The sequence below is a fragment of the Dama dama genome, chromosome 26 (genome assembly GCF_033118175.1).
Source record: "Dama dama isolate Ldn47 chromosome 26, ASM3311817v1, whole genome shotgun sequence".
NCBI classification, from domain to species: Eukaryota; Metazoa; Chordata; class Mammalia; order Artiodactyla; family Cervidae; genus Dama; species Dama dama.
Genome location: NC_083706.1, coordinates 30,947,562 through 30,975,346, shown reverse-complemented (window position 1 = coordinate 30,975,346; position 27,785 = coordinate 30,947,562). Strand labels below are relative to the sequence as shown.

Below are 27,785 nucleotides of genomic sequence, written 5' to 3'. Positions count from 1 at the left end.
ATCTCATAACTTTTTAATGGATGAATTGTATTCCACTGAATGTATACACCACATTTTGTTTGTCAAGGTACAAAAGTATCTAGAGTAGACTATACAAAACAGCTCATTCTACATTTTGTTTTAATACTTCTAATTGTTCAGCAAAAGAAAACTATGAGAAGTCGCAGTTTTTAAATATTCCCACTAAAAAAACTACTTCCCTAATTTTGAATATCCCTGTTAATAGGAGGCAAAAACAAAGTCATGGACAATAAGTATAAAAAAACTAGGTGATAAAAAATTCTCATGAACCTCAAAATATAAGCAGGGGTGGACAAACTAATTAATAGGATATGCAGAGGACAGAAAAACATGTTAAACATCACTATGAGGGGTGCAACCAATAAAATCCAAGAGGAAAACTCTACAGGACAAAAACCTCACTCCTTCAACAAATAAACTTGAAGATCTATAGATTGAGAGGGATTTAAGAGATGGAGCAAACATGTAATGTAGAGCTCACGTGAATTATGAAAGTTAACTGATATATATAAGAAAACTGGCAAATTGGTTGGGTGATGGGTATAAGAAGGTTCCTTATACCATCCTGTCTAGTTTTATATGTGTTTGAAATTTCCATAGGAAAATGGAAAAGCAGTTATTTGCCTTCAGAAACAAGAGAAATAATATCTAAACATATCAATGATAAGGAGTAATTTTTAACACCAACTTAAAGCTTTTATTCTTTTCTCTGATAATGTTACATATATAATTTTAAAGCCCTTAATGAATTTATACTGTAGGAAACCTTAGATTGGTGCTTGACTGAACTTGATCTATTTTCTTGGGTGGGCTGCCTAGGAAAAAAAAAGATTAGCAATTTGCAAAAATGGGAAGGGAATGCTCACTGTTCCTTGTACAAATGATTTACAACTGTTTTAAAGACTGTATTATAGACAAGCAACATAAGCTTTTAATTTTCTGGGTTGGAGCTTTAAGATGCTAAGTAAAAATTCTTACCTAATCATTGAAGTGAAACCTCTATCAGGCAACACCTAGCCAATTTCCAATATCTACTTGTTCTCTACATTAGATATTTATTCGTTTCTATAATTTTCCTAACAACTAGTCTGAAATTGTAAGGTTTCACTGTTAATGATTCCTATGCAAAACTGGAAAATTTCTAGACATCCCCATAAATGAATTTGTATCTGAAAAATAAAACAGAAGAATTAAAAACAAAAAGTAAATTAAAAAATCCTTCCCAAAAAGTCCTTTTACAAGGGTTTGATATGCCCAGATATTAGATCCCTAGAAGGATATCATTTCCATTTTTAGGTCTAGAAACAGGACAGAGTAATCTGGATTAGAAGATAGCAAAAGTGAACATGAGTGAACCAATCTGAAAATGATCATTACTAGTTTGAACTGGAATTCATAAGAAACTACACAGGAACTAATTTGAAACATTCTTTAAACTTATTCTTTTAATGAGTCTTCAGCTTCACCCAGTCACAAACATTCTCTCTTCCGTAATGGCTTCATTTCCTCAGTCTCTAACCAAATAGTCCTACAGGAAGTAATTATATAATGACTGTGTTTATAGGTATTAAAGACAATTACCAGGCATTTTAAGTACCAATGTACCAAATGCCGTTCTTTGTCTCTTTTCACAGCCTTTATTTGAAAGTCTATTTTATCTGATATGAGTATTGCGACTCCTGCTTTCTTTTGGTCTCCATTTGCATGAAATATTTTTTTTCCAGCCCTTCACTTTTAGTCTGTATGTGTCTCTTGTTTTGAGGTGGGTCTCTTGTAGACAGCATATATAGGGGTCTTGTTTTTGTATCCATTCAGCCAATCTTTGTCTTTTGGTTGGGGCATTCAACCCATTTACATTTAAGGTAATTATTGATAGGTGTGGTCCCGTTGCCATTTACTTTGTTGTTTTGGGTTCACGTTTATACAACCTTTCTGCATTTCCTGTCTAGAGAAGATCCTTTAGCATTTGTTGAAGAGCTGGTTTGGTGGTGCTGAATTCTCTCAGTTTTTGCTTATCTGTAAAGTTTTTGAATTCTCCTTCATATCTGAATGAGATCCTTGCTGGATACAGTAAATGCAACCACAACCCAATTTGCTAAATTCAAGAGAATTTGGAGTTAGAAACTTTATTCAGTGGAATCTGTAAATCGACACTGGTTTTAGATGGAGGTATTCATCTAAAAGGGGGGCTTCCCTGATGGCTCAGACAGTAAAGAATCTGCCTGCAATGCAGGAGACCTGGGTTCGATCCCTGGAGAAGGGGATGGCATTCCACTGCAGTATTCCTGCCTGGAGAATCCCATGGACAGAGGAGCCTGGTGGGCTACAGTCCATGGGATTACAAAGAGTCAGACATGACTGAGCAACTAATATACACACACACACATCCATCTAAAAAGGATGGGTTTGAGACCTTGATTGTGAAATGTTTTTGAACAGTCCATGGAAACTTTAGGTAGGCTTGTTCTGTTAGAATTATAAATAATAACAATGTAAGTGGATGGTCATTTATGATCTGTGAGCTACTGAATTCTTGACTTCAGCTTTTGGAAATACACACATATAGCAAAGAACCTAGTTTAGCTCAGTCAATTAACTTACCAGTGTCATCATCAAAGTCAGACAAGACCGACTCAATTCCATCCTCACTGCTTGCAGACTGCTCCTGAAGTCTTCGGGGCAAGCTAGCAAGTCGCCCACTAAGGAATATCGGCTTCAAGGGCATCTTGTAGATTTTGGCCAACAACTACATAAAAAAAATATCAAGCTGCAATTATATACTGGAAAAAGCTGCACTCTATTAAATCACAACAAAACTATACACAGGTAAGAAAAGGTGGAGAGAAAAGCAGAAAAGCTCTCAGTCTAGGAAAGTTTTAAACTTGGTTGTGATTTGAAAGCATAAGGCAGCTCACAAGAGACACTGATCCTGTGAAGCAGATAAAATAAGAGTCAATGGTAACAAAAAGCTAGAAGAAGATTCTGTGGATACCTTTTCAGTATCTCAATGGCATAGGAGTCTTATAGACTCCTAAAAACCTATGAAGGGAATCATGAAACACGTTAAGAATTTTTGCCTGTGGGTGAGTTGTTCTATGGGGAGCACTGAGAAGAGAGTCTGTAGGCAAATGAGCTATCAGACTCTTACTCCCCTTCTCCCGACAACATCAAAGAAATACGGGGCCCCTGAGGATGGAGGAATCTGAGGGGAGGGTGGGCAAGATGAAGGCATAAGAAGCAGAGCTAATGGCTGCCCTGGGCTCTTCACTCCTGTCTCACTGCTATCGTCCTGACTCCCCGGCTGTCACCGGGACAAACTCACAAGAAACCCTGTACTTCACAAATTACAATTGTGCCTGGACTATTTTAGAAATTAGGGAAACAGCTGTGAGCGAGACAGACAGAGATCCAGCCGTGTGTGTCTTACAGACATACTCCTTTCACAAATAATAATATTTCTGACAGAAAGGTTATAGGAAAAATTTAGACAGGGGGCTCTGAGAAAGGGTGACCAGATGGGTGGGGGATGTAGGCAGGAAGTAGGTAAATACTTAAGCCCTGGTCTCTCTGAGGAGGTGATGTCTCAGATGAGATTGGACGATAAGGAGCGTCGTCCATACAGAGATCCGAGGAGAGAAAATTCCAGGCAGAGGGAACAGCAATGGCCCCGAGCACCAACAAGTCAGGAATGTCTGAGGGCGAGAAAGGGAGTGTGGCGGAGCACAGTGAGAGAGAGGGAAGGAGCTGAGGGCGTAGGGGAGCGAGGTCAGGTCACACGGGCCTTATGGAAGCATATGGAGGAGGAAGTCAGAGCGGGGCATCCTTTCTAAAGACCTGGGGCTTACTGTTGTCAACCCCATCGCCAAGGGAGGGGTTACAGACAGACAAGAGGAGGCCGGGGGACATGCCTGTGGAGACAAGAGACGAGCTATGGAGAGAGGGTGTCGCTGAAGCCTTGAGGAGGAAGGGCTTTGGGGAAGGAGCATCGGATTGTTCCGCTGGCGTGTGACACGGGTAAGAACTGGACTTGACACAAGGGAGGTCACTGTTCACACTGGCAAGTGATGTTTGACTGGGTCTCTTTACTAGATCCTGACTGCATACCAGCCTCTTACGTTCTTTATGTCTCTCTTCACTGTGTGCAGCCTACTGTCCAGGTTTCGGTCTCATCAGGAAGATTTCCCAAGATGTCTTAGCCTGACAGAGAGAGATGACGGTAGTCCTTTCATCGGGTATAAATGAGAAATTTCAGAGACCTCAAAACCCAGTTGTGTGTTCTAGTATATTCTCATGACTTTCTTTCTCTCCTTTGTAGAAGTTGTGGGGATCAAAATTTATACTCCAAATGTAAGCCCCACTCTCCTCAGAGACAGCAGAAAGTATTGTTCCTGGGCTTCACAAAGACACCTGTGCATATTTTGTGAGCATCTTCAGAGGCAGGTTTGGGGGTCTGGGTACCTGAGAACAGCGCCGGAGGTAGTCCAGGGCGGGGAGGCACAGGTCTGGGGACGCGGCTCCGGGTCCAGGGACACAGTCTCCGATCTCCTTACAGTCCACCTCCCCTGGGGGCAGCGGGGAGAGACAGAAACAAATAGTGTTCATCCCCTCCTAACAGAAGACCTACTTAGTCACTCAGCATTTGCTCACCAAAGGCCTACTAAAACAGAAAAGAAAAAGTACTCTACATTATACAACCCTGAGAAAAGCCCTTTCAGTCAAATTTCCCCCTACACGTGTACATGTTAAATACCGCTGGGGGTCAAATAGTACACATCATACCTTGCTGAAATTATTCTCTTCTGTAACTCCTCTTTTCACTAGTCAGTTCAGTTCAGTTGCTCAGTCATGTCTGACTCTTTGTGACCCCATGGACTGCAGCACGCCAGGCCTCCCTGTCCATTACCAACTCCCAGAGTTTACTCAAACTCATGTCCATTGAGTCAGCGATGCCATCCAGCCATCTCATCCTCTGTTGGCCCCTTCTCCTCCTGCCCTCAATCGTTCCCAGCATCGGGGTCTTTTCAAATTCCATATCCTGCCACAGTCCTTTCAGTGGCTGGAGGGTTTGTGTGTGCCTTGGCACACTGTAACTGTAATTCACCTTCCTGGGCCTGCTGCTGATGCTCTGACTTCTGAAGCTTTGATGACAGAGGATGATCCTGGAGACCAGCCATGTGCTGGGCTGGGACGAAGCACTAGGCCCCGCTCCCTCTAGAGAAGGACCTCGTTTGCTGCCAGCACTCAGCACTAAACCGTGATCATAAATGAAGACCGGGAGGATTCGAAACATCTGCAGCTTGGGGGTGGCGACTACATAACTGAACTGAAATGACATATTTTTTGTGTATATATCTAGAAATGGAACAGATCTGTAGAGGACATCTAGATACTCTATAGGTAAATAAGTAGTTCAGAATTACCATTTTTCTTCTTGCATGATGAATCTATTCCTACACTTTTTAATAAAATCACTCCACAGTACCATAACTGTTTCTAATTGTCTACAATTGTAGTAACTAGCACCCTCCCTGTGGGTAAACAGACATAATTACTAGGCATTAGCTGAAGTTTAAAAGATAAAGAGGCATGTTTCTCAAAAAAGAAGAGAAAACCATTTCTTATGTTTTAGATCAGGGATTGGCAAACTTCTTTTATATATAAATATTTTAGGCTTTGCAGATCACACTGTCTTTGCTGCAACTTCTCAACTCTGTCATTGGAGCACAAAACAGCCACGGACAAACGACCATGGCTGTGTTTCAATAAAGTTTTATTGATTAAAAACTCTGAGTGGATGGGATTGGCCCGTGGGCCATAGTCTGCTAACTCCTAGCTAGAGTAACATACCTTACGTATAAAAACACAGAGCAGTTCAAATGCATGTTCAAATAACCAAGTGGGAATTAAAAATAAATTCATTTCTTGACATGTACACACTGCTACCCTTAAAATGGAAAACCAACAAGGACCTACTATATAGCACATGGACCTCTGTTCAATGTTATGTGGCAGCCTGGATGGAAGGGGAGTTTGGGGGAGAAGGGATGCATGTATGTATATGGCTGAGTCCCTTTGCTGTTCACCTCCAACTACCAGAACATTGTTTATTAATTGGCTATGCCCCAATAAGGGGTTCCCAAGTGGCTCAGTGGGTAAGGAATCTGCCTGCAGTGCAGGAGACGCGGGCTTGATCCCAGGGTCAGGAAGATCCCCTGGAAGAGGTCATGGCAACCTGCTCCAGTGTTCTTGCCTGGAGAATCCCACGGGCAGAGCTGGACATGACTGAAGCGACCGAGCAGGTATACCCCAATGGGAAATAAAAAGTAAAAAAACACACCCCCCCAAAAAAAAACCCCAAAATGAATAAATCCATTTCCTATCTTGTTAACCACAGCAAATGTTCCAAAGATTTTTTTTTATGCAGGCTTCTGTGTTACATATCAAAGTCTGTGCCCCCTGGAGATGGGCAGGAAACAGCCAGTGTGGCTATACTGGGGCCTCAGAAGGCTGAATGGCATCATCAGCTCGATGGATATGAATTTGAGTACACTCTGGGAAATGATGAAGGACACGGGAGACTGGAGTGCTGCATTCCAGGGGACCACAAAGAGTCGGACACATTGAGTGCCTGAACAACAACAGGTGTCCCGCTGACCCTAAGCCACAAACAAATAACTCTGCCTCATAATTCACAGAAAAATTAGAACCTTTTGGTTTTAAATATCCTCAGCTGCACACTGACAATTCTGCAGCTCTACTTTCAGGCCCCAACTCCCTCCTCAAGAGAAGATCTCAAAATTCTGACATCTCCACTTGAATATTTCATAGAAACTTAATGTGTATAAATGTCCAAAGACAGTATTCATGACTTCCCCGTCTCCTCCGCTCCTTTGGGATATCCGGATTCTGAGTAACGTCACTTCTGACAGAGAGTTTGAGGAGGGGGGAGTCAGCCCGAGTTCCTCCTCTTTTCCGGCCCCGTATCACAGCAGTCCGGGCCCTGTGGATCCCACCTCTCCAACGTCCTGAGTTCCGTGTTCTCTGCTCGCTCCCAAACTACTGCCCACTGGTCTCTGCCTGCAGCCTCTTACCGTCACCCACAGGAACACGTGCCTGCCAGAGTTCAGTTTCTAAACCTTCTCCGCACATTCTCAGTCCCCTCACGTGGCATGCAGGGCCCATTCCAACTCATCACCCAGGATCCCTCCTCTGTGGGTACCTGCAATGTACCCAGCTTTTAGAAAAGTAAGCCTACAGCTCACTCCACCAAGTTCAAAGGTCACTTCTCCTGTGAAGCCTGCATGGGGTCTACGACCAGCACCCTGTCTCAGCAGCTCGATTATCTCAGCTTAAATTACTTAAAAAACAAACAAACAAACAAAACAACAACAACAAAAAACTAGCATCTATGAAAGTATTCTTACTACTGAACTGTGGCTATTGATTTATGTGTCCGTTTCCCAGAAGAGGCAGCAAACCTCTCACAGGCAGGAAGCACGTTTTATTCACTGTGCCAGTGTGGCAGGCCCTGGATTGTTCACTGAACAACAGAATGCCAATACTCTGTTTTGTAGTGTTGCACGCGTGCGTGTGTTCGTGCACGTGTGTGCTCAGTCGTGTCTGACTCTTTGCAACCCCAGGGACTGCAGCCTGCCAGGCTCCTCTGTTCATGGGATTTCCCAGGCAAGCATACTGAAGTGGGTTGCCATTTCCTCTTCCAGGGGATCTTTCTGACCCAGGGATGGAACCCACATCTCCTGCATTACCACTGATAATGATTCTTAAATGAAATGTAAGACTGTGGAACACTAGAAAATATTTTAGTCTCTGCCCCAGTTCCTGGCACAGAGCTCCTAAAACCCTAATTTCCCAAATGATAAAGATCCTAGGAGCATCTTTTGTTCTGATACTTGATCTTTGACTCCAGCTTCTGATGCTGAACTCCCAAACCACTTAGAATTTCCTGGGTGACAGGAGTTTTGTTCCTGTGAGGCAAAGCTTGGGGAGCTCCTAGATGGGGGCTGGTTACCAGAAAGACCATGGGGAAAGAGAGGAGTTGGAAATTGAGTTAATGATTGATCATGCCCACATGATGATGCCTCCATAAAAAAGTCCCCAAAGTATGGGGTTCAGAGAGCCTCAGCATTGGTCAACACATCTATATGCTGAGAGGAGGGTGTACCCCAACTCCATGGGGGCAGAAGCTCCTGAGCTTGGGACTCTTCTTGACTTCACCTTGTATTCTCTCTTCACCTGACTGTTCATCTGTATCATTTATCATATGCATTATTATATAATAAACTGGTGAATGTATTTCCCTTTCTTCTGTGAGCTGCTCTAACAAATCATCAAATTCGAGGGGCGGGGGATCATGGGAACTTCTGAGTTGTAGCCAAGATGGACAGAGTTGTGAGTAACTTGGGGACCCACTACTTGCAACTGTCAATTTAAAGGGGGCGGGGTGCAGTCACACAGGACTGAGCCCTTAACCTGTGCTAACTCTGGTTAGTGTCAGAATTGAATTGACCAGTAGGGAACCTGGCTGGTGTCACAGAGACTGCTTGTTGTGGGAACAAACCCCAGGCACATCTGGTATCAGAACTCTGGTGAGTGAGATAGTACTTGAGAGAGTAAAGGAGAAGCATAGGAGGAAGTGTTTTTTTCTAAATAAGCACTGGATTTTTTTTTTTTTACTATCTAATGCAGAGATTACCTCATGCTTTAAGGTATTCTTATGATTAAGATACTAAACTATTTGGTTTCTATTTAATGTAGGACAGAGTTTGAAAGGAGGATGAGATGGTTGGATGGCATTACCCATTCAACGGACATGAACTTGGGCAAACTCTGGGAGATGGTGGGGACAGGGAGGCCTGGCATGCTACAGTCCATGGGGTCGCAAAGAGTCGGACTCAACTTAACAAATGAACAACAACAAGAAAAGAGTTTAAAAAGAGTAAAATCGTACTCTGTTCAAAGAAATCCTCCTCTGAAGCCCAGCATGTATAGTGGATAAGTGAGGGGCATTCATGTTCCCTCGGTTCAGCCCTTTACTTCCCAGAGAAAAACAGAGTGTGTATATAAGAACATAATGTAACAAGGATGGTCTACGGATCAGACCTATGGCCTCCAGCCTCTTTCTTGAAACTTGCATTTCATTCCTGCTCCAAAATAAGGGGAACATGGATGCAATCACCTAGCTTCTCCATGTCCTATTTTCTTTTGCAAAGAAATTGTCAGTTATTTTGCAAGAATACAAAATAATTTTTATTGTTGTTGTTCAGTCACTAAGTCGTGTCTAACTCTTTGCAACCCCATGAACTGTAGCATGCCAGGCTTCCCTGTCCTTCACTATCTCCTGAGCTTGCTCAAACTCATGTCCATTGAATTGGTGATACCATCCAATCATCCTCAGTCAGTTCTTTGCATCAGGTGGCCAAAGTACTGGAGCTTCAGCTTCAGCATTAGTCCTTCCAATGAATATTCAGGGTTGATATCCTTTATATTTTTATAAGGATTGACCTTATATTTTCTTTATTTAAAAGGTTCTCAAGGCTCCATATCTAAGAGCTCTCCAGGGTGAAAGTCTCAAAACTTGAAGTTTCTTCTAAACTTTGTATTTAACTAACTGCCACTCCCTTTCACTTTCACCGCAGATAAAACTGAGCTATACCAACAGTAGGTCATGCTCTATCAGCTCATCACTCAGTGGTATACAACTCTTTGCGACCCCATGGACTGCAGCACGCCAGGCTTCCCTGTCCATCACCAACTCCCGGAACTTGCTCGGACTCATGTCCATGGAGTCGGTGATGCCATCCAACCATCTCATCCTCTGTCGTCCTCTTCTCCTCCTGCCTTCAATCTTTCCCAGCATTGGGGTCTTTTCCAGTGAGCACTCTACTGTGTTAAAGTATTTCCAAATTAAGCCTAAAAATCAGGTAGGTATTTCCTGAAACACACGAAATCTCAAGGAAGGGTGACTCCTACACTTTCAAATTACATTTTGTAATCAATATAGTCTGGGGGAAGGAATCTTAACTTTTGCTTAAGAGCTGGGAACTCAAACTCTAATTAGGCTCATTAATTATGTGACATTAAGGACAGCAGTTTCCTGCATAAAAGCAATTACTAAACATAATATTGAACATTTTAAGATTCAAATAAAGAAGTTGGAGTAAAATAATATATGAAGACACACTTCATTATAAAATTATTCCATGAACACAGTGAAAAATATCAACCCTGGACAGAATCCAAGCTGTGTTTAAGTAGGCTTTGTGCCGTGTGCTCCCGAGCACGCAGCATAGCGCCGTCTGCTTCTCTCCCGGGATGCCTGCAAGCCAACGCGTACAGAGCCACACGGATAAGGGTCTCTAGCTGTCAGGAGGCAGGAAGGGGGGGCTCCACTTACCCAGTCCTTTGACAAACTTCATAAGGCACATGATGTAACTAGTGGCTGCATTAGCAAAGACCTGGATGTTGTCGGTATTGAGAAAAGCTTCAAATACATCAAACACTGGCGCCTGGCCTTTTCCTGAAGGAGGAAGGTTACAGAGTTTTAAGAAAGTTAGGTGTCTACCCTTCAGGTTGCCCATACTCCCAGCACCTTCCAAAGAGCATTAAAAAAATATATATCTATTGGAGCAAAGCCCAGGTCTTTTGACTGGATAACTGGCTTGCCTCCTGTGTTGTCCTTCTCAGCTTTGCCTGCAGGGGGAGCTGTAGGACGGCTATGAGGAGAGCTTAGTAGACAGATGAGGGCAAAGCTGGCTGAACGCAGGGCTGAGCAATGTGTAGGTCTACACAGGGCCATTAAACATGTGGTCCTTTGGAATTCTGCACACAATCATAGATATGGGAAGGTTTAGATAACCCTCTGATGGCACACACTAACTTACTCATACCTGTGCTGAAAAGAGCTAACATAGAAGGCTCAGAAACTGCTATCCTCAGAAAGGCCTGCCTCAAGGGTTGGCCCTTGGCTGGTCTGGGAACCTGGCTCACTGAATAGTCCATTAATTGGATGGTTTACTCTGCCTGGATGGTTGGCGCAAAGAACACAGTTTGATCTGAACACCTCCCCTCCCCCTTCCCTGAGAAGTATGGATTTTGGAAGTGTGGATTTTGGCAGAGGGTACCAAAGTGACCAGCCCTTAGCTGGGTCTCTAATGGGCTTCCCTGGGTAGAAAGGCTCACACACTGCCCCTGGTCATATAAACTGCTGCATTTTCCACACTGGAGGTGAAGTGCTCCATGGGATCCTCCAGGGAGGGGGAGAGCTCAGGGAGGCCTGCACACGGAGTCTGTTTCCCCCTTAGGATCTGGCTTGTCCTTACCATGTCACTGTAATAAACCTTGGCCATGAGCCATTAATAAGTCTGAGCTATGTAATAAATCCTGGCATAACTACATGCTGAGTCCCATGAGTCCTTCTGCTGGATCTCTAAATGCAAGGTTAGTCTTGGAGGCCCCTGACCCAACATCCCTGGTCACCGGGCCTGCTGTATGGCTGGCTGCCCATCTATTTCCAGCCAGACCCCATCTCCCTAATTCGAATTCCCTGTTATTTGGATATTTTCTGCTTCTTCCTAGATAGTGGATAACATTTTTTCCTTTTGGTTTTATGAATGAACTCAACACAGACATGTGTAAGTGAAATGACCTAAGTCTCTCAGCCTTCAGCCTCCTCTGTCACTGAGAGCAGGGCCTGGAAACGCTCAAGGTTCTTGACCTGCTGGCAGAACTCAGAACTTGTGCTCCTGCTACACCATTTCCTGCTGATAAAACAGTGGAACGCCAGTCTTCCCTGTTCTCCAACTTCTTTTGAGAGCATGAAGCTTGACATAAAGAGCTATCGGGCCTGGTGCACTGGGAAGACCCAGAGGAATTGGGTGGAGAGGGAGGTGGGAGGGGGGATCGGGATGGGGAATACGTGTAACTCTATGGCTGATTCATATCAATGTATGAGAAAACCCACTGAAATGTTGTGAAGTAATTAGCCTCCAACTAATAAAAAAAAAAAAAAAAAAGAGCTATTGCCCCACAGCCAAAATCAGCACTCCCATTCAACACAGAACCGGAAGCCCTAGCCGGAGCAATCAGGCAAGCGGAGAAATAGAATGCATCCAAATCGGAAAGTAACATGGCCTCTTTTTGATGATGATATGATCTTATGTATACAGTCTTCAAGATTCCACCAAAAGACATAGAACTACGGTCATTAGACTGTAGAACTAACAAACCAGTTTCAGCATGCAAAATCAGCGCGCAGCCTTACCCATGGAGTAGTCGCCCACCAGGTACTCCTTCACCTCAGACTTGTTCCCACTGTGCACCGTCTCCAGGGCGCTGAACAAGGGCCTCCACCCCGACTGGATTTGGGTGGAACACACTTCAACCAGCTCCCCGATGGACGTGACAACCTGCAGAGGCAAAGGGGGTGGCCCTTGGCGCCGTTTCCTTCCAAGAAGCAGGCGAGTTTCTGGGAAGATGGATGTGCTTCCCGGCTCCCTATTTCTGGGTTAATTTTAGTGCAAGAAAAAAAAATCAAAACCTAGACAAACTCACTCAAAAGTCTTCTAAATAAGCAACCATACTGCATTAATTTGCATTTTACTAAGTGCCACTAAGCAACTTTTCACATGCTATTTGTAAATATTTTGCCGTTTTTGAAGTTAGGTTTTTATCTTTTCATTACTGTCTTTAAATCATTGGGTTCTTCATGCATTCTAAATGCATTCCAAGACACATGGTTTGCAAATTCTTTTTCATAGCTTTGGGCTTGCCTTTTTATTTTTAAATGGTCTTTCTTTTTAAAAAAAATTCATTTATTTTTTGGCTGTGCTGGGTCTTTACTGTTGTGCATGGGCTTTCTCTAGTTGTGGTGTGGGGGCTTCTCACTGCAGTGGCTTCTCTTTTTGCAGAACGTGGGCTTCAGTAGCGTGGCATGTGGGCTCAGGAGTTGTGGTTTCTGGGCTCTAGAGGACAGGCTCCATAGTTGTGGCGAATAGGCCTAGCCATTGCACATGGGATCCTCCAGGGCCAGAGATCGAACCCATGCCCCTCAAATTGGCAGGCAGACTCCTCACCACTGAGCTACCAGGGAAGCCCCTAAATGGTGTCTTTTGAAGAACAAAAGTTTTACATTTTATTAAGTCCAAATGATCAATTTTTCTTTTTACAGATCCTGTTGTGTCATTTCTAAGGAATCTCTGCCTAGCCCAAGGTGGTCTCCTATGCTTTCTGTGGAAGCTTTTATAGGCTTTGCACTTATTTAAGCCTATGACCCATTTTGAGTTATTTTTTACTGCATATGTTCAAGCACCATTTGCTAAAGGAATATCCTATCCCTCTATTGAATTGCAATGACATCTTTTGTCAAAAATTGACCATAGATGTGAGAATTTATTTCTATACTTTCTATTCATTTCCCCTGATCAATAATTCTATCCTTACATCAACATTCCATGGTGTAGATTCCTTAAGTTTTGAAATTGGGTAGTGTAAATTCTCCAAATTCGCTGTTCTTTTTCAAATGTGTTTTCTCTATTCTAGAGCCTTTGAACTTGTGTATAAACTTGAGAAACACCTTCCCAATTTCTTCAAAAAAGTCTGCTGAGATTTTGATAGGAATTGCACTGAATCTATATATCAACTTGGGGAAATCTGCCATTTAAAAACACTGTCTTTCAATCCATGAATGTAGCATCTCTCATAATTTGTTTGAATATTCTTTTTTTTTCTCAGCAATATTTTGTAGCTTTCAGCATACAGGTTATTTAACATCTTTTGCTAAATTCCTAAATATTTTGTTTTTGATGCTCTTGAAATTGCGAATTGTTCACAATTTCAATTTTTGATAACTTACATCTTGGATATGGGAATGCAAGTGACTTTAATGTGTTGTTTTTATAGTCAGTAACCTAGCTAAACTCACTATTAATTCTAGTAATTTAAAAAATAAATCCCTCTAGCTGCCATCTCGCGTCCCCTTGTGTGTGCGCCTAACCTCAGCTGGTCTGCCCGAGACCACCTGAGCGCCAACCCTATTCCCCCACGCAGCCCCATTTCCGCTCCAACAAGATGAAAGAAACTATCATGAACCAGGAGAAACTCACCAAACTGCAGGCACAAGGGCACATTGGTGGGAAAGGAACTGCTCGCAGAAAGAAGGTGGTTCATAGAGCAGCCACAACAGATGACAAAAAACTTCAGTTCTCTTTGAAGAAATTAGGGGTAAACAATATCTCTGGTATTGAAGAGGTGAATATGTTCACAAACCAAGGAACAGTGATCCACTTTAACAACCCTAAAGTTCAGGCATCTCTGGCAGCAAACACTTTCACCATTACAGGCCACGCTGAGACAAAGCAACTGACAGAACTGCTCCCCACCATCTTAAACCAGCTTGATGCTGACAGTCTGACCAGTTTAAGAAGATTGGCTGAAGCTCTGCCCAAACACTCCGTGGATTGTTTGGCAAGCACCACTTGCCACTGGAGAGGAGGAGGATGATGAAGTTCCAGATCTTGTGGAAAATTTTGATGAGGCTTCCAAGAATGAAGCAAACTGAATTGAGTTACCTTCTGAAGAAGATAAATCTTGAAGTTACCGGGAGCTGCTATTTTATATTTTGACTGCTTTTTAAAATTTTGTTTATGGATCTGATAAAATCTAGATCTCTGATATTTTTAAGCCTAAGCCCCTGGACACTGCAACTCTTTTCAGTTTTTGCTTATATACAATTCATTCTTTGCAGCTAATGAAGCTGAAGAAGCCTAAGAATAAAGTTTGAGACAAAGATAAATAAAATTAAAAAAAAATTAAAAAAAAAAATTCCTTAGGATGTTCTATATACAAGACCATGTTGTCTATGAACTAAGACAATTTTGTTTTTCAAAAACTGGATGGTATTAATTTTTTGGTACAGTGAGTAAAATTTATAATGTTGAACAGAATTGGTAAAGGTGGAAATGTTTGCTTTCTTCCCAATTATTGGGAAAAAGTATTCAGTTAAGCATTGTGTGAAGTCTGATATTCAATTTTCAAAGACTCCTTTCATCCAATTAGTGAACTCCTTTCTATTCCTCATTTCTTGAAAGTTTTTTTATTTAAAATGAGTGATGGATTTTGTAAAATGTTTTCTCTGTGTCTATTAAGATGACCATAGGATTGTAATCCTTTATTCTACTAAAAAGATACATGACTGATTTTTGAGCTATTAAACCAATCTTGCACTGATTCTTTCTTCTACCATCTCAAATCTTGCTGGTAAGCCTATTTAGTGGATTTTTCATTTGTTGTCGTCAACCCTAGAATTTGTATTCTTTCTGTTTCCATTTCTCTATGTAGATTCTCTATTTTTCAGACATTGTCATCTTTGAACATAATGCTTTGAACATACTTATAGCAGCTGCTTCAAAGTCTCTGTCCCCTAATTCAACATCCCAAGCCAGAGCCAGGACACAGTGAACAGAGCCCTCTCCCCACCACATGCATGCGCTGAACTTCTTTGGCTAAATATTCCGTAATTTCTACCATGAAGGCATCACTGGTAAGGGTCACCACCTCTTCTAGATCCTGTGTCTATCTGCCTGCCCACCTCCAAATAAGAGTTTTGGATCTAAATAATCCTGGTTTGAGCTTAATACAACATCTGGTCTCACTCCAAGGCAGTTTCTACTGTCCGCCCCTCCCCCCATCCCTGAGCATAGATCATTGTTTCTTATTTGAGTATCTCATATTTTTTTTTGCTGAACATTGGACATTTTCGATAATATAGCAATGCTGGGTTCTGATTTATTCTTGAGTTTTTCTTTAAAATGCTAAATTGCTAGGACTTATACTGTAGACCCTATCTCTGCTCTTCCCATGGTATAAGGCACCAGTATCTCTACTAAATTTCTTTATTTTTATTTTTCAGCCTGACCTCCTAGTGCTGTCTTCAAGTCTGCATAGGTGAGTCATCAGCTGATGAAGTAGGCAGAGATTTCGCTCAAATGCTTTGAGCCTTTAAGGAGACTGCCTTCTGCCAACCAGCTGGGGAGAATATTCAAAGATCAGCCAGTTCATAACTCTCTCTGGTGTTTTGCTTTCTGATGGGATCTAGACAGTCCGTCCTATATATGTCCATATTTCAGTCAGCTAGAGATGCATCAGGAATTTACCTTGTCCTTCTATGAAATCTCTGGTTTCCGGAACCTCATGTTACATTTGTTACTGGTTCACCATTGCAACCTTAGGCCAGCAACACTGGAGTATTATATTGCTCATTTCCTACCAAATCTATATTTTCTAGTGGACAAACCAGTAGTCTTGTTCAAACCAAGTCTGGCTCTTAAGCAGAAAGGCTAATTTTCCCAGTCAGCCTACACTGGTCAAATTACTATTCTTATGAATAGCTTGTAAGTGATGACTTCCACCTTCAATAAGAAGGTCACAGGCTCCCACTGTCCTTAACCAAAGTTCTGGCAAGAACTATTTTTCAGCATAAATGCTACTCAATTTGTCATCTGCCTGTGGTCAATTTCAAGAGCCCTGCAATGGATGCTTTTGACAATTTTTTCATTTTGTAGACTAAATTTTTATGGAGAGGATTTGCTAACTTCTTTATGCCACCAAAGCCAAAATCTCTCCTGTTCTAAATGATTGTTTAGAATTTTAATAAACATAGTTATTTTAAAGTCAGTCTCTGATAACAACAATATCTGGATCCCTGGTCGGGAGCTGGGGAGGGTGTATGTGTCTATTTTGATTGTTTGCTTTTCTTTCTGTATTCATGACGTATTATTTCCTAACGAGTCAGTTATTTTTGACTGAAGGCAGACATTTAGCTTTACCTGATGGTCAGTTCGCTCATGGCCAATCCAGTCTCAGAGCCTGCTTCTCTGGCTTCCCATCGTTACTTAGTTTTGGGCATCTTAGCATTCCTTACTTTCTTGCCTGTGTGTCAGTGTTTTTAAAATAAAAAGCTTAGCCCTTATTTAACATTTTTAGTAGACTGCAGGGACAGAGGATCTGTATTCCTAGATCATCATAAGAAAGATACGAAGTCTCTAGTTTCTTTACCATTTGTCTTTCCGTAGAAGGCAGGACATGGTTAAGAGTCCAGTGTGGGTATGAGAGTATAGACTAGTATGGCCATGGTGCCTGGTTCAAATCCAAGCTCCACCCATCACTAATCACATATCCTTAGCTAAGCTGCTTAACATCTTCTGGCCCCAGACTTCACATGGGCTCGCAGTACTGGGAAGATTGAATCCGCAGCGTTCACACAGCAGTCCTGCCGGCGCACCCAGTGAGGGCCGGCGCTATGATGGTTACACACTCACCTGGTCTTGGACATCCTCGTCGCACAACTCCAGCTGCATGATACGCTCGAACGGTCGGAAGAGAGCTTCGTTAAAGTGAAAATGAGGTGGCTCGTTCCAGTCCGTGAGCACCTCCGTCAGTATATCATGGATGAAGGAGACCGCCTTCTGAGACACATGTCTTTCCTTATGGCAGGCAGCCTGCAAAATTCACGGGAGAGTCCAACACCCTCAGGACCTCAGGCAACTAAGAACCTGGTTCCTGAAGGTTTTCCTAACCCACCTTCCTGGAAGGAGGTGGAAGCAGCAGCTCTGCTAAAGTCAAAGATTTCAAGGATAAGTATCAGTGAACAGCACACTAAACTGCATTTTAAATAATTTAACCAACTGATCAGACACATCTTCAGTTTCACTTTGAAGTTTCTAGAAAAATAAGAGTTTCTAATAACCAGGCTTCCCTGGTGGCTCAGACCATAAAGAGTCTGCCTGCAATGCAGGAGACTGGGGGGTTCAATCCCTGGGAAGATCCCCTGGAGGAGAGCATGGCACCCCACCCCAGTATTCTTGCCTGGAGAGTCCCATGGAGAGAGGAGTGGGCGGGTTACAGTCCATAGGGTTGCAAAGAGTCAGCCATGACTGAGCAACTAACACACACACAGTACAATAATTTCTTCTTTTTGTTTTTCCCAGTAATGTGATATTTTTTTGGTGTATTGTAGAACACGCTGACTAAATACACTGGAACCTTGTCTGGAAACTGCCCATGGTATCCTTGCTAGCTGTGCTTCAAACATATGAAGATCAGATGAGTCCTCTGTCCCTTGGGGATGTGGGGTGACTGCACCAATAATGAATTAATTGACTCACATCATTTTATCTGTGTCCGTTAGTAGTCCTCTCCCACACGGACCCTGGGCTTGGACGTGTGACTTGCTTTGTTTATATAATATTTGATATTATATAAACTCTGCTTACATAATATTTGATAGCAACCATTATATAAGTTAAGGACTGAATAAGTAATTCTGATTTGGGATTTGCCTTCTTGCTTTCCTCTAGAATCCTAAGAATTCCCTGTGAACAAGCCAGGGCTTGGCTAGAGGAGAGACCAGATGAGCTATGGTATAGCTCTACCAGATTAAGTGCTAAAGGGCTATACGGACTAGCTACCACTGTCAAACAGGGCAACAATTTCCCCATCAACTTAGAGGAAGCCAGTCATCATGTATTGAGATATTTAGGTGGAGTTACCATATAATTTATCATATAAACTGCTTTCCTTTGGAAAGTCAAAGAGGTCCTAGGAGTGTTAATTCAGCTGAGAAAACCAGGATGTATGGTTCCCCTATGTAGAGGGAATATATTTAGCTATTAGAAAAGGGAGCCCGGCAGGAACAAAAGACATTGTTATGTTTGCGTACAAAAAAGAAGTGCCACTTGATAATATATACGTTTCGATGCTGTTCTCTCAGATCATCCCACCCTTGCCTTCTCCCATAGAGTCCAAAAGTCTGTTCCATACATCTGTGTCTTTTTTTCTGTCTTGCATATAGGGTTAGGTTGGATGCATGAGACAAGTGCTCGGGACTGGTGCACTGGGATGATCCAGAGGGATGGGATGGGAAGGGAGGTGGGTTCGGGATGGGGAACACATGTAAATCCATGGCTGATTCATGTCAATGTATGGCAAAAACCACTACAATATTGTAAAGTAGTTAGCCTCCAACTAATAAAAATAAATGAAAAAAAAAAAAGAAGTGCCAGACCCAGGCTGGTAATAGACCATGAGGAATCAGAAACTGACTGTGAGATGCCCAGCTAAGTCACGTGAGTATAAAGAAGGATCAGAGCGAGACCAGGGCAGTGCCAGCCTTGGGGTGATAGGAACCATAAGGTGTCATCAGAGAACGATGATGCTTGTGACCAGGCGATGTGGCCACAGGGCCCTTGTCCCCACCCTGCCTGGAGTCCCTGGCCCCCCCTTTTCAGGGCGCTCACCTCCACCAGGTGTGGGGCCACGAGGCTCCAGCAGCGCATCACGTGGAGCAGGGGCCTCGCTCTGCTCCGCACGATCCTTAGCATGGCGTCCCCGAGGCGGAACAGGTGCAGGGCACTTTTGCGGTCTTGGGTGGACTTCACTTCTCCTACAAGAAGAAGGCAAGACCATAAAAGCCATCAATCCCAAACTCAGAAATAGTTTGACCTGTCCAAGCATGGCTAGAGGATGAAAATCAAAGAGTCACACTTGATAAGTAGGATTGTTTGGTGCGAATTTGTGGCAATAGGAAAGGAGCCTGGATTCAAGAATGAACAGGAGTTCAATCAACAAGATCAGAGCCCACCCATCTGCTCACTACAGCGTCCCTAGTGCCTGCTGTGACAAGCGTGAACAATGCTTGTGATAAGGAGGAATGATTATCAATAGAAAGGTTAGGGCATTGGCTGCCGAGGCCCAAATCCTGGCTCCATCATTTAACAGCTGAGTTACTATGGACCGGAAGTTTACCTTTCTAATTCACCGTTTCTCATTGTAAAAGTGGGATAACAGTGCCTTCTCCTTAAAGTTACTTCAAGGATGAAATACGATCAATACTCAAAAGTACTCAGCACAGGCCTGGCACAGACTACCTGCCCTCCACTCTTAGCAACAGTGGCTGCAGTTATCGCCCCATCATTCACAGCCACTGTCCACTTTTTGTCCTTAACAACACCACTTGAAGCCCTTGCCACGCAGGTCAGGCCCCTTTGCCACCCAGTAACACGCGATTTAACCTGCTTTGTCTTGCTTCTATACAATCCTTGCTTGCTCTGATTTCTTGCTACTACTCTGCCACCTTAGTCTTCTTCACTCTTCTTGCTCATGTCCTCCTGCTCCTCCCACAATGCCCACAAAATGCTGATCACAATCAGCCTCTACCAACCAGAATGTGCCTTTCTAATTAGCCTGGCCATATCATGCAAACTTCAAAATGACAGTAACAAAAATCACTGACATTTACTGAGTGTTTACCCTGCATGAGGCATTGTGTTGGTTCTGTGTGTCTTTAATTACTTTTATTTTACTGAAGCATAGTTACTTTACAAATGCGTTAATTTCTACTGTACAGCAAGGTAATTTGGGTATACATATATACATACATATGTATACTTTGAAAATATTATTTTCCAAAACAGTTTATCACAGGATATTGAATATAGTTCCCTATGGTATACAATAGGACTTTGTTGTTTATCTTATATATAATAGTTTGCATCTGCTAACCCCAAATTCCCAGTCTGTCTCTCCTGCACCTCTCTTCCCCCTTGGCAACCACAAATCTGTTCTCTGTGATCACTTTAATTTGCAACTATTGCTACATAGAGATTAGAAAACTGAGGATCAGCCTAAATTGACAACTGGTAAGTGGTTAAGGCAGCGTTTTAACTTGGATCTGATTGATTTGAAAGTCAACGCTTCCTTGCCCCTCACAGCTCTTTTTTTTTTTTTTTTTTTGTAAGCTCAGAGTCTGCTGATTTCTCCATGCAAAATACTTTTAAGGTTGCCCCTGGGCTCAGAGATTCTCTGGCAGTTGGCTGGGTCTGGAAAGTTGGCTTTATATAGCTAAGGTTTTAAAGTCTATTAAAAAACTCACAGGAAAGCACTGTGGTTCTCAAATTAGAATCTGCAGTAAGAGTCAAAATTCCTAATGGTGGAAGGGACCTCAGAGGCTGTGCCCTTCAACCTGCCACCACCAGTGTGATCCTGGCCCACCGCTCTGCCTCTGCCTGAATTTCTGGGAACAAGGTACTCACTGTTAACAGCACAACTGTCGATGGACAGGTGCGTTTGTGAGCAAAACCCGCCACTCACTTGGGACCCACTCATGGGCGATTCGATACAGCGCTACCCACTCTCCCCCATGTTGGCCTGCAAGAGGGTGTTCACCTGGTGTCATCCATGAAGACTGTGATTCTGTTGTTACTTAGCCGCTAAGTCATGTCCTAATTCTCTGCGACCCAATGGACTGTAGCCCACCAGGCGCCTCTGTCCATGGGATTTCCCAGGCAAGAAAACTGGGGTGGGTTGCCATTTCCTACTCCAAGGGGTCTTCCTGACTCAGAGATTGAAACTGCATCTCCTGCGTGGTACATGGAGTCTTTACCACTGAGCCAGCCACCCGGGAAGCCCAGTGATTCTGACCCACCATTAAAGGGTCATGCCCCAGGGGCAGTTTTTCTAAGAGTGGCCTGAGGCTTCTGTTGAATGTTCCATTTTTCTCTCCCAGGCCTTTCTAAAATTTGAAGCTGCTTCTGCAAGTTGGCTGGACTAAGGCAGGTGTGGGCTTTGTGATACGGAGAAAAGTTTCTACCTGCATGTGAAGCTATCTACACCCTGAGTGACCACACCATTTCTACACCACGAGCAAAACTTAGCACCAGTGGCAATACCTGCAACTGTGACGGCAGCATTTCCATTCACAAAGGATAATAACCAACCCCCTACCAGCACTGCCCACACGGATCATGTCTCGACTCTAAGTGACAAATCTGCACTTGAACTTGGGCAGGGTGACCGTGTGTGAAAGGAATGGGGGGTTCAAGTCTTCAGGCAGGCCGCTGGCATCAGAGATCTGGGCTGTCTGCCGCTAGCTTCATGGCACAGTTTCTGCAGGGAAAGAATTACCTGGCATTGCCAGCGAGTAATCAACTGTTTCTGTAACAGAATGGAAAAGCTGGGACTGCGATGCTTTCTTTAGCTGGTAAAGAAAACCTCCCAAAGCCATGAGGTTCAGCTTATCAGTAGCATCTTCAAAGAGCCTGGATGAAACACACACACAAAGACTTGTTACTTAGAAACAATTCAGCAAAGTCTTTATGCAGAATGATTATGGTAATTTTCTTAAATGTGATTAATGAAAATGTTGTGTAAACACTATAAAGAAATGTATGGTATTGTTATATCTATTATTACTGAGTACAAGTCTGCTCTACTTACAAGATTTTAATCTGAGGGGCACAGACCATCCTAAAAAAAAATCTTTGTCACCCCATGGCATAACTCAGCTGAGATAAGCACTCATTAAATGTTTGGCAAGAAATTGAAAGATGGCAAAGCATCACTCACAGAGGCCGAACAACTGGGAATGGAATCCTAACAATTAACTTCGATTTCATAAACTATACTAAAGAAAATCCCAGTAAATTAATCAAGGCTTTTGTTGGGCTTCAACTGATGAGTGTAATGTTGGACTTGGCCCGGAGGAGGGTTCAGAAGCAGGGTCAACTTGATCTGTACGCCCCCTGGGGCAGGAAATGACCTTCTTACTCATACCCAGAGCCTTGGACATGGTAACGCTCAAGCATCTACTGCAATAATGAATATTCCCTAACGTGATGGACCTTGTAGTTTCTTGTTTTCCACTCTGTTGGGCACAGACATTTTGAGAAGGAGTTAGGGAGAAGGAAGGGAATGCAAGCAGCAGGGCTCACAGGAGGATCAGAGGCTCACTGGACCTCAGAATGATGGACCAGACACCGGTTTATGTGGCACTTAAGGAATGAGGCGAGTCAGCCTCCCTCTGCTCTGGGGTCAACCCGATGCACGACCTCCAAATCCATGATGACACCAGACGGCCAAGCAGCCCTGTGGGGTGCCATGTGCTGTGAAAGGGTGAGTGTCTCCAACAGAAGCTTGGTAACAAGGCCCTGAAGAGGTGACATGAGGCACACGGTTTTAAGATGGGAATCAGTGGATTAATCATTTGTAAATTATTGAAACAAATACATCTTTATTGTGGTCTGTAATTTCAATACCGTTTGGTTTCTAGATCTTAGTTATTTCTTTTTCTTCTTTCCTAGTGGGAAGAATATTAGATCCCACCTGACACCTGTATACCACTTTCCAGATTCCAAAACACTGTCAAAGCCACCTTAATGGTTAAACAGGAAAAAGGGATTATTGTCCTGAGTTAGTGGATGAAGAAACTGAGTCTTGGTGCAACTATTTACACAGACACGACTTTCCCGTTGGATGCTATCAAAGCCAGGAGCGAATTCAGGTCTTCTGAGCCCAGCCAGCAATGCTCTTCCTACATGTCTCTGTTCTCCCGTGGGAACCGCACTGCACCTGTACTGGGTGGTCTGGGGCAGAACTACCAAGTATGGGGAGTAAAGTGGGGTGGTCTCCAGGTGAAGGTGGCCAAAGCACTGTCCACATCAAGAAGGGCCACTAAACAGCTGGAATGACTGTGATTTCTCTCTCTTCACCCGAACGTGGTTGCTGGGCATCAATTTAGAATAGATCATACTCTTGGGTGTAGGATTTTAAAATATTACCATCAAAAAATAGTGAATGTTTACTATTTGCCAAGCTCTGTTCTAACTGCTTCAAACTTATTAATTTAACTTTATGGCTACCCTATGAGTTACTTTATGACTCTATTTTTGCTATGAGAAATCAGGGCCCAGGGAGAGGACGCTGCCTGTGGACACAGAGCAAGTGCAGAGCCTTTGCCCTGGGTAGCCTGCCCTCCGCTCGAAAGCTTCCAGCCATTGTTACTAGACAAGAGAGACAGAGGCGGGCTTGCAAAAAATGACAAGAGGCTTCCATGACTGGCTAACAAATCAAGTTGTCCTGGGAATGATTTTGTGAGCAGAAGAGAAGGATGTGGTGTGGTCAGCAGGGGAAGGGTGCTCTGGGGGGAAGGGGGAAGGGAAGGGGAGGAGGAGGGGAGCAAGGGAGGGGAAGGGAGGGGAGGGGAGAGGAAGGGAGGGGAGGGGCCTTCTGTTCCCCCACCGCCCCAGGTGTGTTGGGAATGGCACGCACCTGTCAGCCTGCGTGGAGAGTGTGAGCACCACCTTGGCGGCACTGCTGCCCGTCATGAGGCTGCCCCCACGGAAGTCGGAGGCCCGGCCTCGGCTGCCTTCTCGGACGAGCTCCTGGATGGAGAGCGGCTGGATGACGGGGGCCGCGCTCAGGGAGCTCTCCTGCTCCAGGCTCTGCTCCTGGGGCGAGCCCTCACTCTCCGGGTCCCCAAGGAGACCGCCTCTGGGGGCCTTCTGGGGCTGGCTGATGGTCAGCGGGGGCTGAGAGGTGCCGTCGCTGAAGTGGGTGTGTTCCAAGGTGCCCACGTACTCACACACCCTGCAGAGAGTCACACACAAGCAGCTGCTGAGTTGCAGCCAGCCAGGCCAGCATGGTCAGCCCCACAAGGAGATACAGAGGAGCTGGGCCAGCCTCACGGCCCTCCTGAATCCTTCCCCCTCCAGTGAAGGCCGCATCCCACCCCTCTCCCCACTCCCTCTCTCCTCACTATATACATTTATTTTGAGTTGGACCAGACAGCCTGGAGGTGGAGATGGAGGTGGGAGTGGGGGGGGATTCCTCCAGGTAAGTATGGGAACAAAACTCTGTTCATCTCAGTCTGTCCTGTCCAGATACTGGCTTATCAGGACTTGGGTTATTTGAATGCATTTTCCCAAAGGGTCCTCTTCCTTCTCTGTCTTGGGCTCTAGTCAGGATTTGGGAAACATCTCCTTTCTCTGAGACCCCAGAATGAATATGCATACAGTGGACTGGCTCTCTGGCCACAGTGGACCCTCATTTCAGGGATTCCACCCAGCTTTGTCCCACTGGGTCCTGACAGCTCCACGTAACCCCCACTGGGGTGGAGTAGTCACCTGATAACAGTCAACTCAGAGAAAAGACACAACATGGTACAATCTTCAGCTTCCAAACAAACTGTTCCCTGCTAGGACATGGGACTGGAGACCCCTCATCCCAGGATAAGTCCAGCTACTAGGAAAGACTACTTTGGATAATCTACTCTGATGTTCCATAATCGGGCCATGTTTTTGATCCAAATAAATCATTCAGGTGCAATTTAAATCTTTTCCCTGTTTGCTTGTGAGAGCAATGGAGAACATCAGGTCACCAGCCCCCACAGTAGAACCCACTGTGCTCCAGACCGACTCGTCCTGGCCCTTTCACACGCTCCTCTCCACAAAAGCCTCCTGTGGGCTTTTCAACCCTAGAAGGATCTTCAAAAGTCAACCAAATTCACTCAAGGCTGGATTTACTTTGAGGACGATAAATAGAACCTAGGTTAGGCCACTGCCCTGGGCAAGATCAGGATGCCTGAGCCCAGCTGTGGGGCTGTCATCCTGCTACCGGGCACCCCTCCACTGCTTGGCCAGAACTGAGCTTGGAGATGGCAGGGATGTGCCGGGGAGAAGGGTAAAAAGGCGGGCCGCCGCCCTGTGCCTGCTGCTGGGGGACGGCGATCCTTCCTTTGTCTCAGGTCTGGCTGATTGCCAGTGCTGGGGGAGGAAGGATTTTCTTCTTGGTTGTGGGAAGACTATAGCGCTCTTCCTTTATTTTACAGGTGTTGTGGGAAGTTCTTTTTATTTTGATACTACAAAGCTAAGAGCCAAATTTTTGGCCAATTTTGGCACAAAAGGCTACTCCATGTTTTTCTTTGTCTAGCTAAATCAAAAGTTGTACTTATTACATATCCATGTAAGTTGTAAATCCATGGCTGATTCATGTCAATGTATGACAAAAACCACTACAATATTGTAAAGTAATTAGCCTCCAACTAATAAAAATAAATGAAAAAAAAAAAGTCCTTTCAATAAAGACATTACTAAACATACAGGAATTTTATGTTACTGACACATGACCAACTTTTAGATATGCCTTATTCACCTAACTTATGTGGTCTTTTACCAGACTCTATTTAAGAATCAGTTTTTCTTCCCTGGGATAACATATCTGCCTCTCAGACAATGTCAAGTGATAATTCACTGTTTTCTAAATTCAGTTCTGTCACTCTGTTCTTCAATATATACATTCAGTTGGGCCCTTATTCTCTCTTCTCTTTTTAATCTCTCATTTAGGGTTTATCCAAACTCTGTGACTTACTGTAATCTATAGGGGCTTTCCTGGTGGCTCAGTGGTAAAGAACCCACCTGCCAATGCAAGGGATATGGGTTTGATCCTTGGGTCAGGAAGATCCCCTGGAGGAAGGCATGGCAACCACTCCAGTATCCTTGCCTGGGAAATCCCATGGACAGAGCAGCCTGGTGGGCCACAGTCCATGGGGTTGCAAGGAGCCGAACATGACTTAGTGTCTGAGCACCATGGAAGTGCTGGCAGGCACGGAGTCTACTCCTTCCACGCAGCACCCCCTTCCCCACCCTCATGGCAGGCAGGTGCCAGGCCTGCAGGGCGGGGATCCCATCACGCACCTGAACACATGTGGCCAGCAGTCGGGGTTGTGGCTGCCCATCTCCAGGCCGACACTGAGGATGGCCTCCATGCACAGGACGTGGGCTGTGTGCAGCCACACCCCCTGCAGCTTCCCGATCTGCTCCAGTTTCTGCTCCACTTTTAGTTTCACTGCATCAGAAAGACATTCATTACAGTCCAGTCCAAGTAAGGCAGACAGAAGGGGAGGGAGAATGGAGGGAAAGGAAAGAACTCGTGCTTGTGCAAGGGCAACAGGAAATCGGAGATGTCACTGGCAGTGAAATCTTCAATGACATGTCCCCGGGGCTCATCATGCAAACTACCCATCCCACAGGCCCACAGACACTGGTGATACCAGCTCTGCGGTTTCAGAAGCGGATGGAGTCAAGGATTCAAGCTGGGATCTGGGTCAGTCACAGCAGCGAGGATGGGCTTTGAGTGCCAATCCCAGCTAAAGCCGTCTGTGCCCAGACCCATCCTCTGCCCTTGTGTACTCATACCAAAAATAAGAAAGAACTCCTGGCAGTCAGCAAGTCCTCTCTGAGGTCTATTTATTGTTAGGTGTTCACAATGACGATCATCTAAAACAACATGCATGTACACTCTGAGTACCATGATGATTGCTTTATAACTGAAAATGGACACATTTTACTCCCAGAGTTTACATTTATACTTGTGGTCTTCAAATAATACTTTAAAAATTGTAGATAATGCATGAGAAAGGATATAGAAGGTGACTGAAAAGGTCAATTATGCACAATGCCAAGGGAGGGACAAATGAGAGCATCCTCCGCGAACCAAGGTGTCCAGTTACTGGAAGATGGGTCTAGTGGGATAACCGAGTCCAGAACCCAGAAACACAGCACGCTCACTTCAGAGGAAGCCAAACCATGCTCCTACTGTAAGGGGCAAACTGATTTTTAGTAAAGTATCATTTGTCTCCTGGATGTGATACTGATTTAATTTTTTGTCTATAATTCAAATATTAGCTCTGGTTTAATAGTTTTTGAAGATCTTTAAGTGGTTTTATGTAACTTATAGTTGTACATTTTAAGTGCAAGTGTGATACCCTTTTGCTGTTAACAGTGGGGATGTGTGAGAGTTGGTCTGCTTTCACATGGGTCTCTATTACTTAAGTTCGAGGAACACCAACCTAACCTGTATTTTCTCAGCTAAAAATATGCCAACTCTTTCTGTGACTACTTATTTTCTGTACCTGATAC

At 44.1% G+C, this 27,785-nt stretch overlaps 1 protein-coding gene and 1 pseudogene across 1 annotated transcript in view; one reads left to right on the top strand and one right to left on the bottom strand.

The window, feature by feature from the left end:
- ARFGEF3 (ARFGEF family member 3) overlaps positions 1-27,785 on the bottom strand; it is a 177,133-nt gene that overhangs the window by 26,273 nt on the left and 123,075 nt on the right. Inside the window, exons 18-26 of the mRNA XM_061130506.1 lie at positions 26,562-26,712; positions 24,139-24,456; positions 21,997-22,130; positions 19,332-19,477; positions 17,355-17,534; positions 12,302-12,446; positions 10,436-10,558; positions 4,480-4,583; positions 2,623-2,767 (exon numbers count right to left, since the gene is read on the bottom strand). Coding sequence (XP_060986489.1) covers positions 2,623-2,767; positions 4,480-4,583; positions 10,436-10,558; positions 12,302-12,446; positions 17,355-17,534; positions 19,332-19,477; positions 21,997-22,130; positions 24,139-24,456; positions 26,562-26,712 — 1,446 coding nt within the window. The remainder of the gene's footprint in view (positions 1-2,622; positions 2,768-4,479; positions 4,584-10,435; positions 10,559-12,301; positions 12,447-17,354; positions 17,535-19,331; positions 19,478-21,996; positions 22,131-24,138; positions 24,457-26,561; positions 26,713-27,785) is intronic.
- Positions 14,266-14,839, top strand: LOC133047159 (transcription factor BTF3-like; annotated as a pseudogene).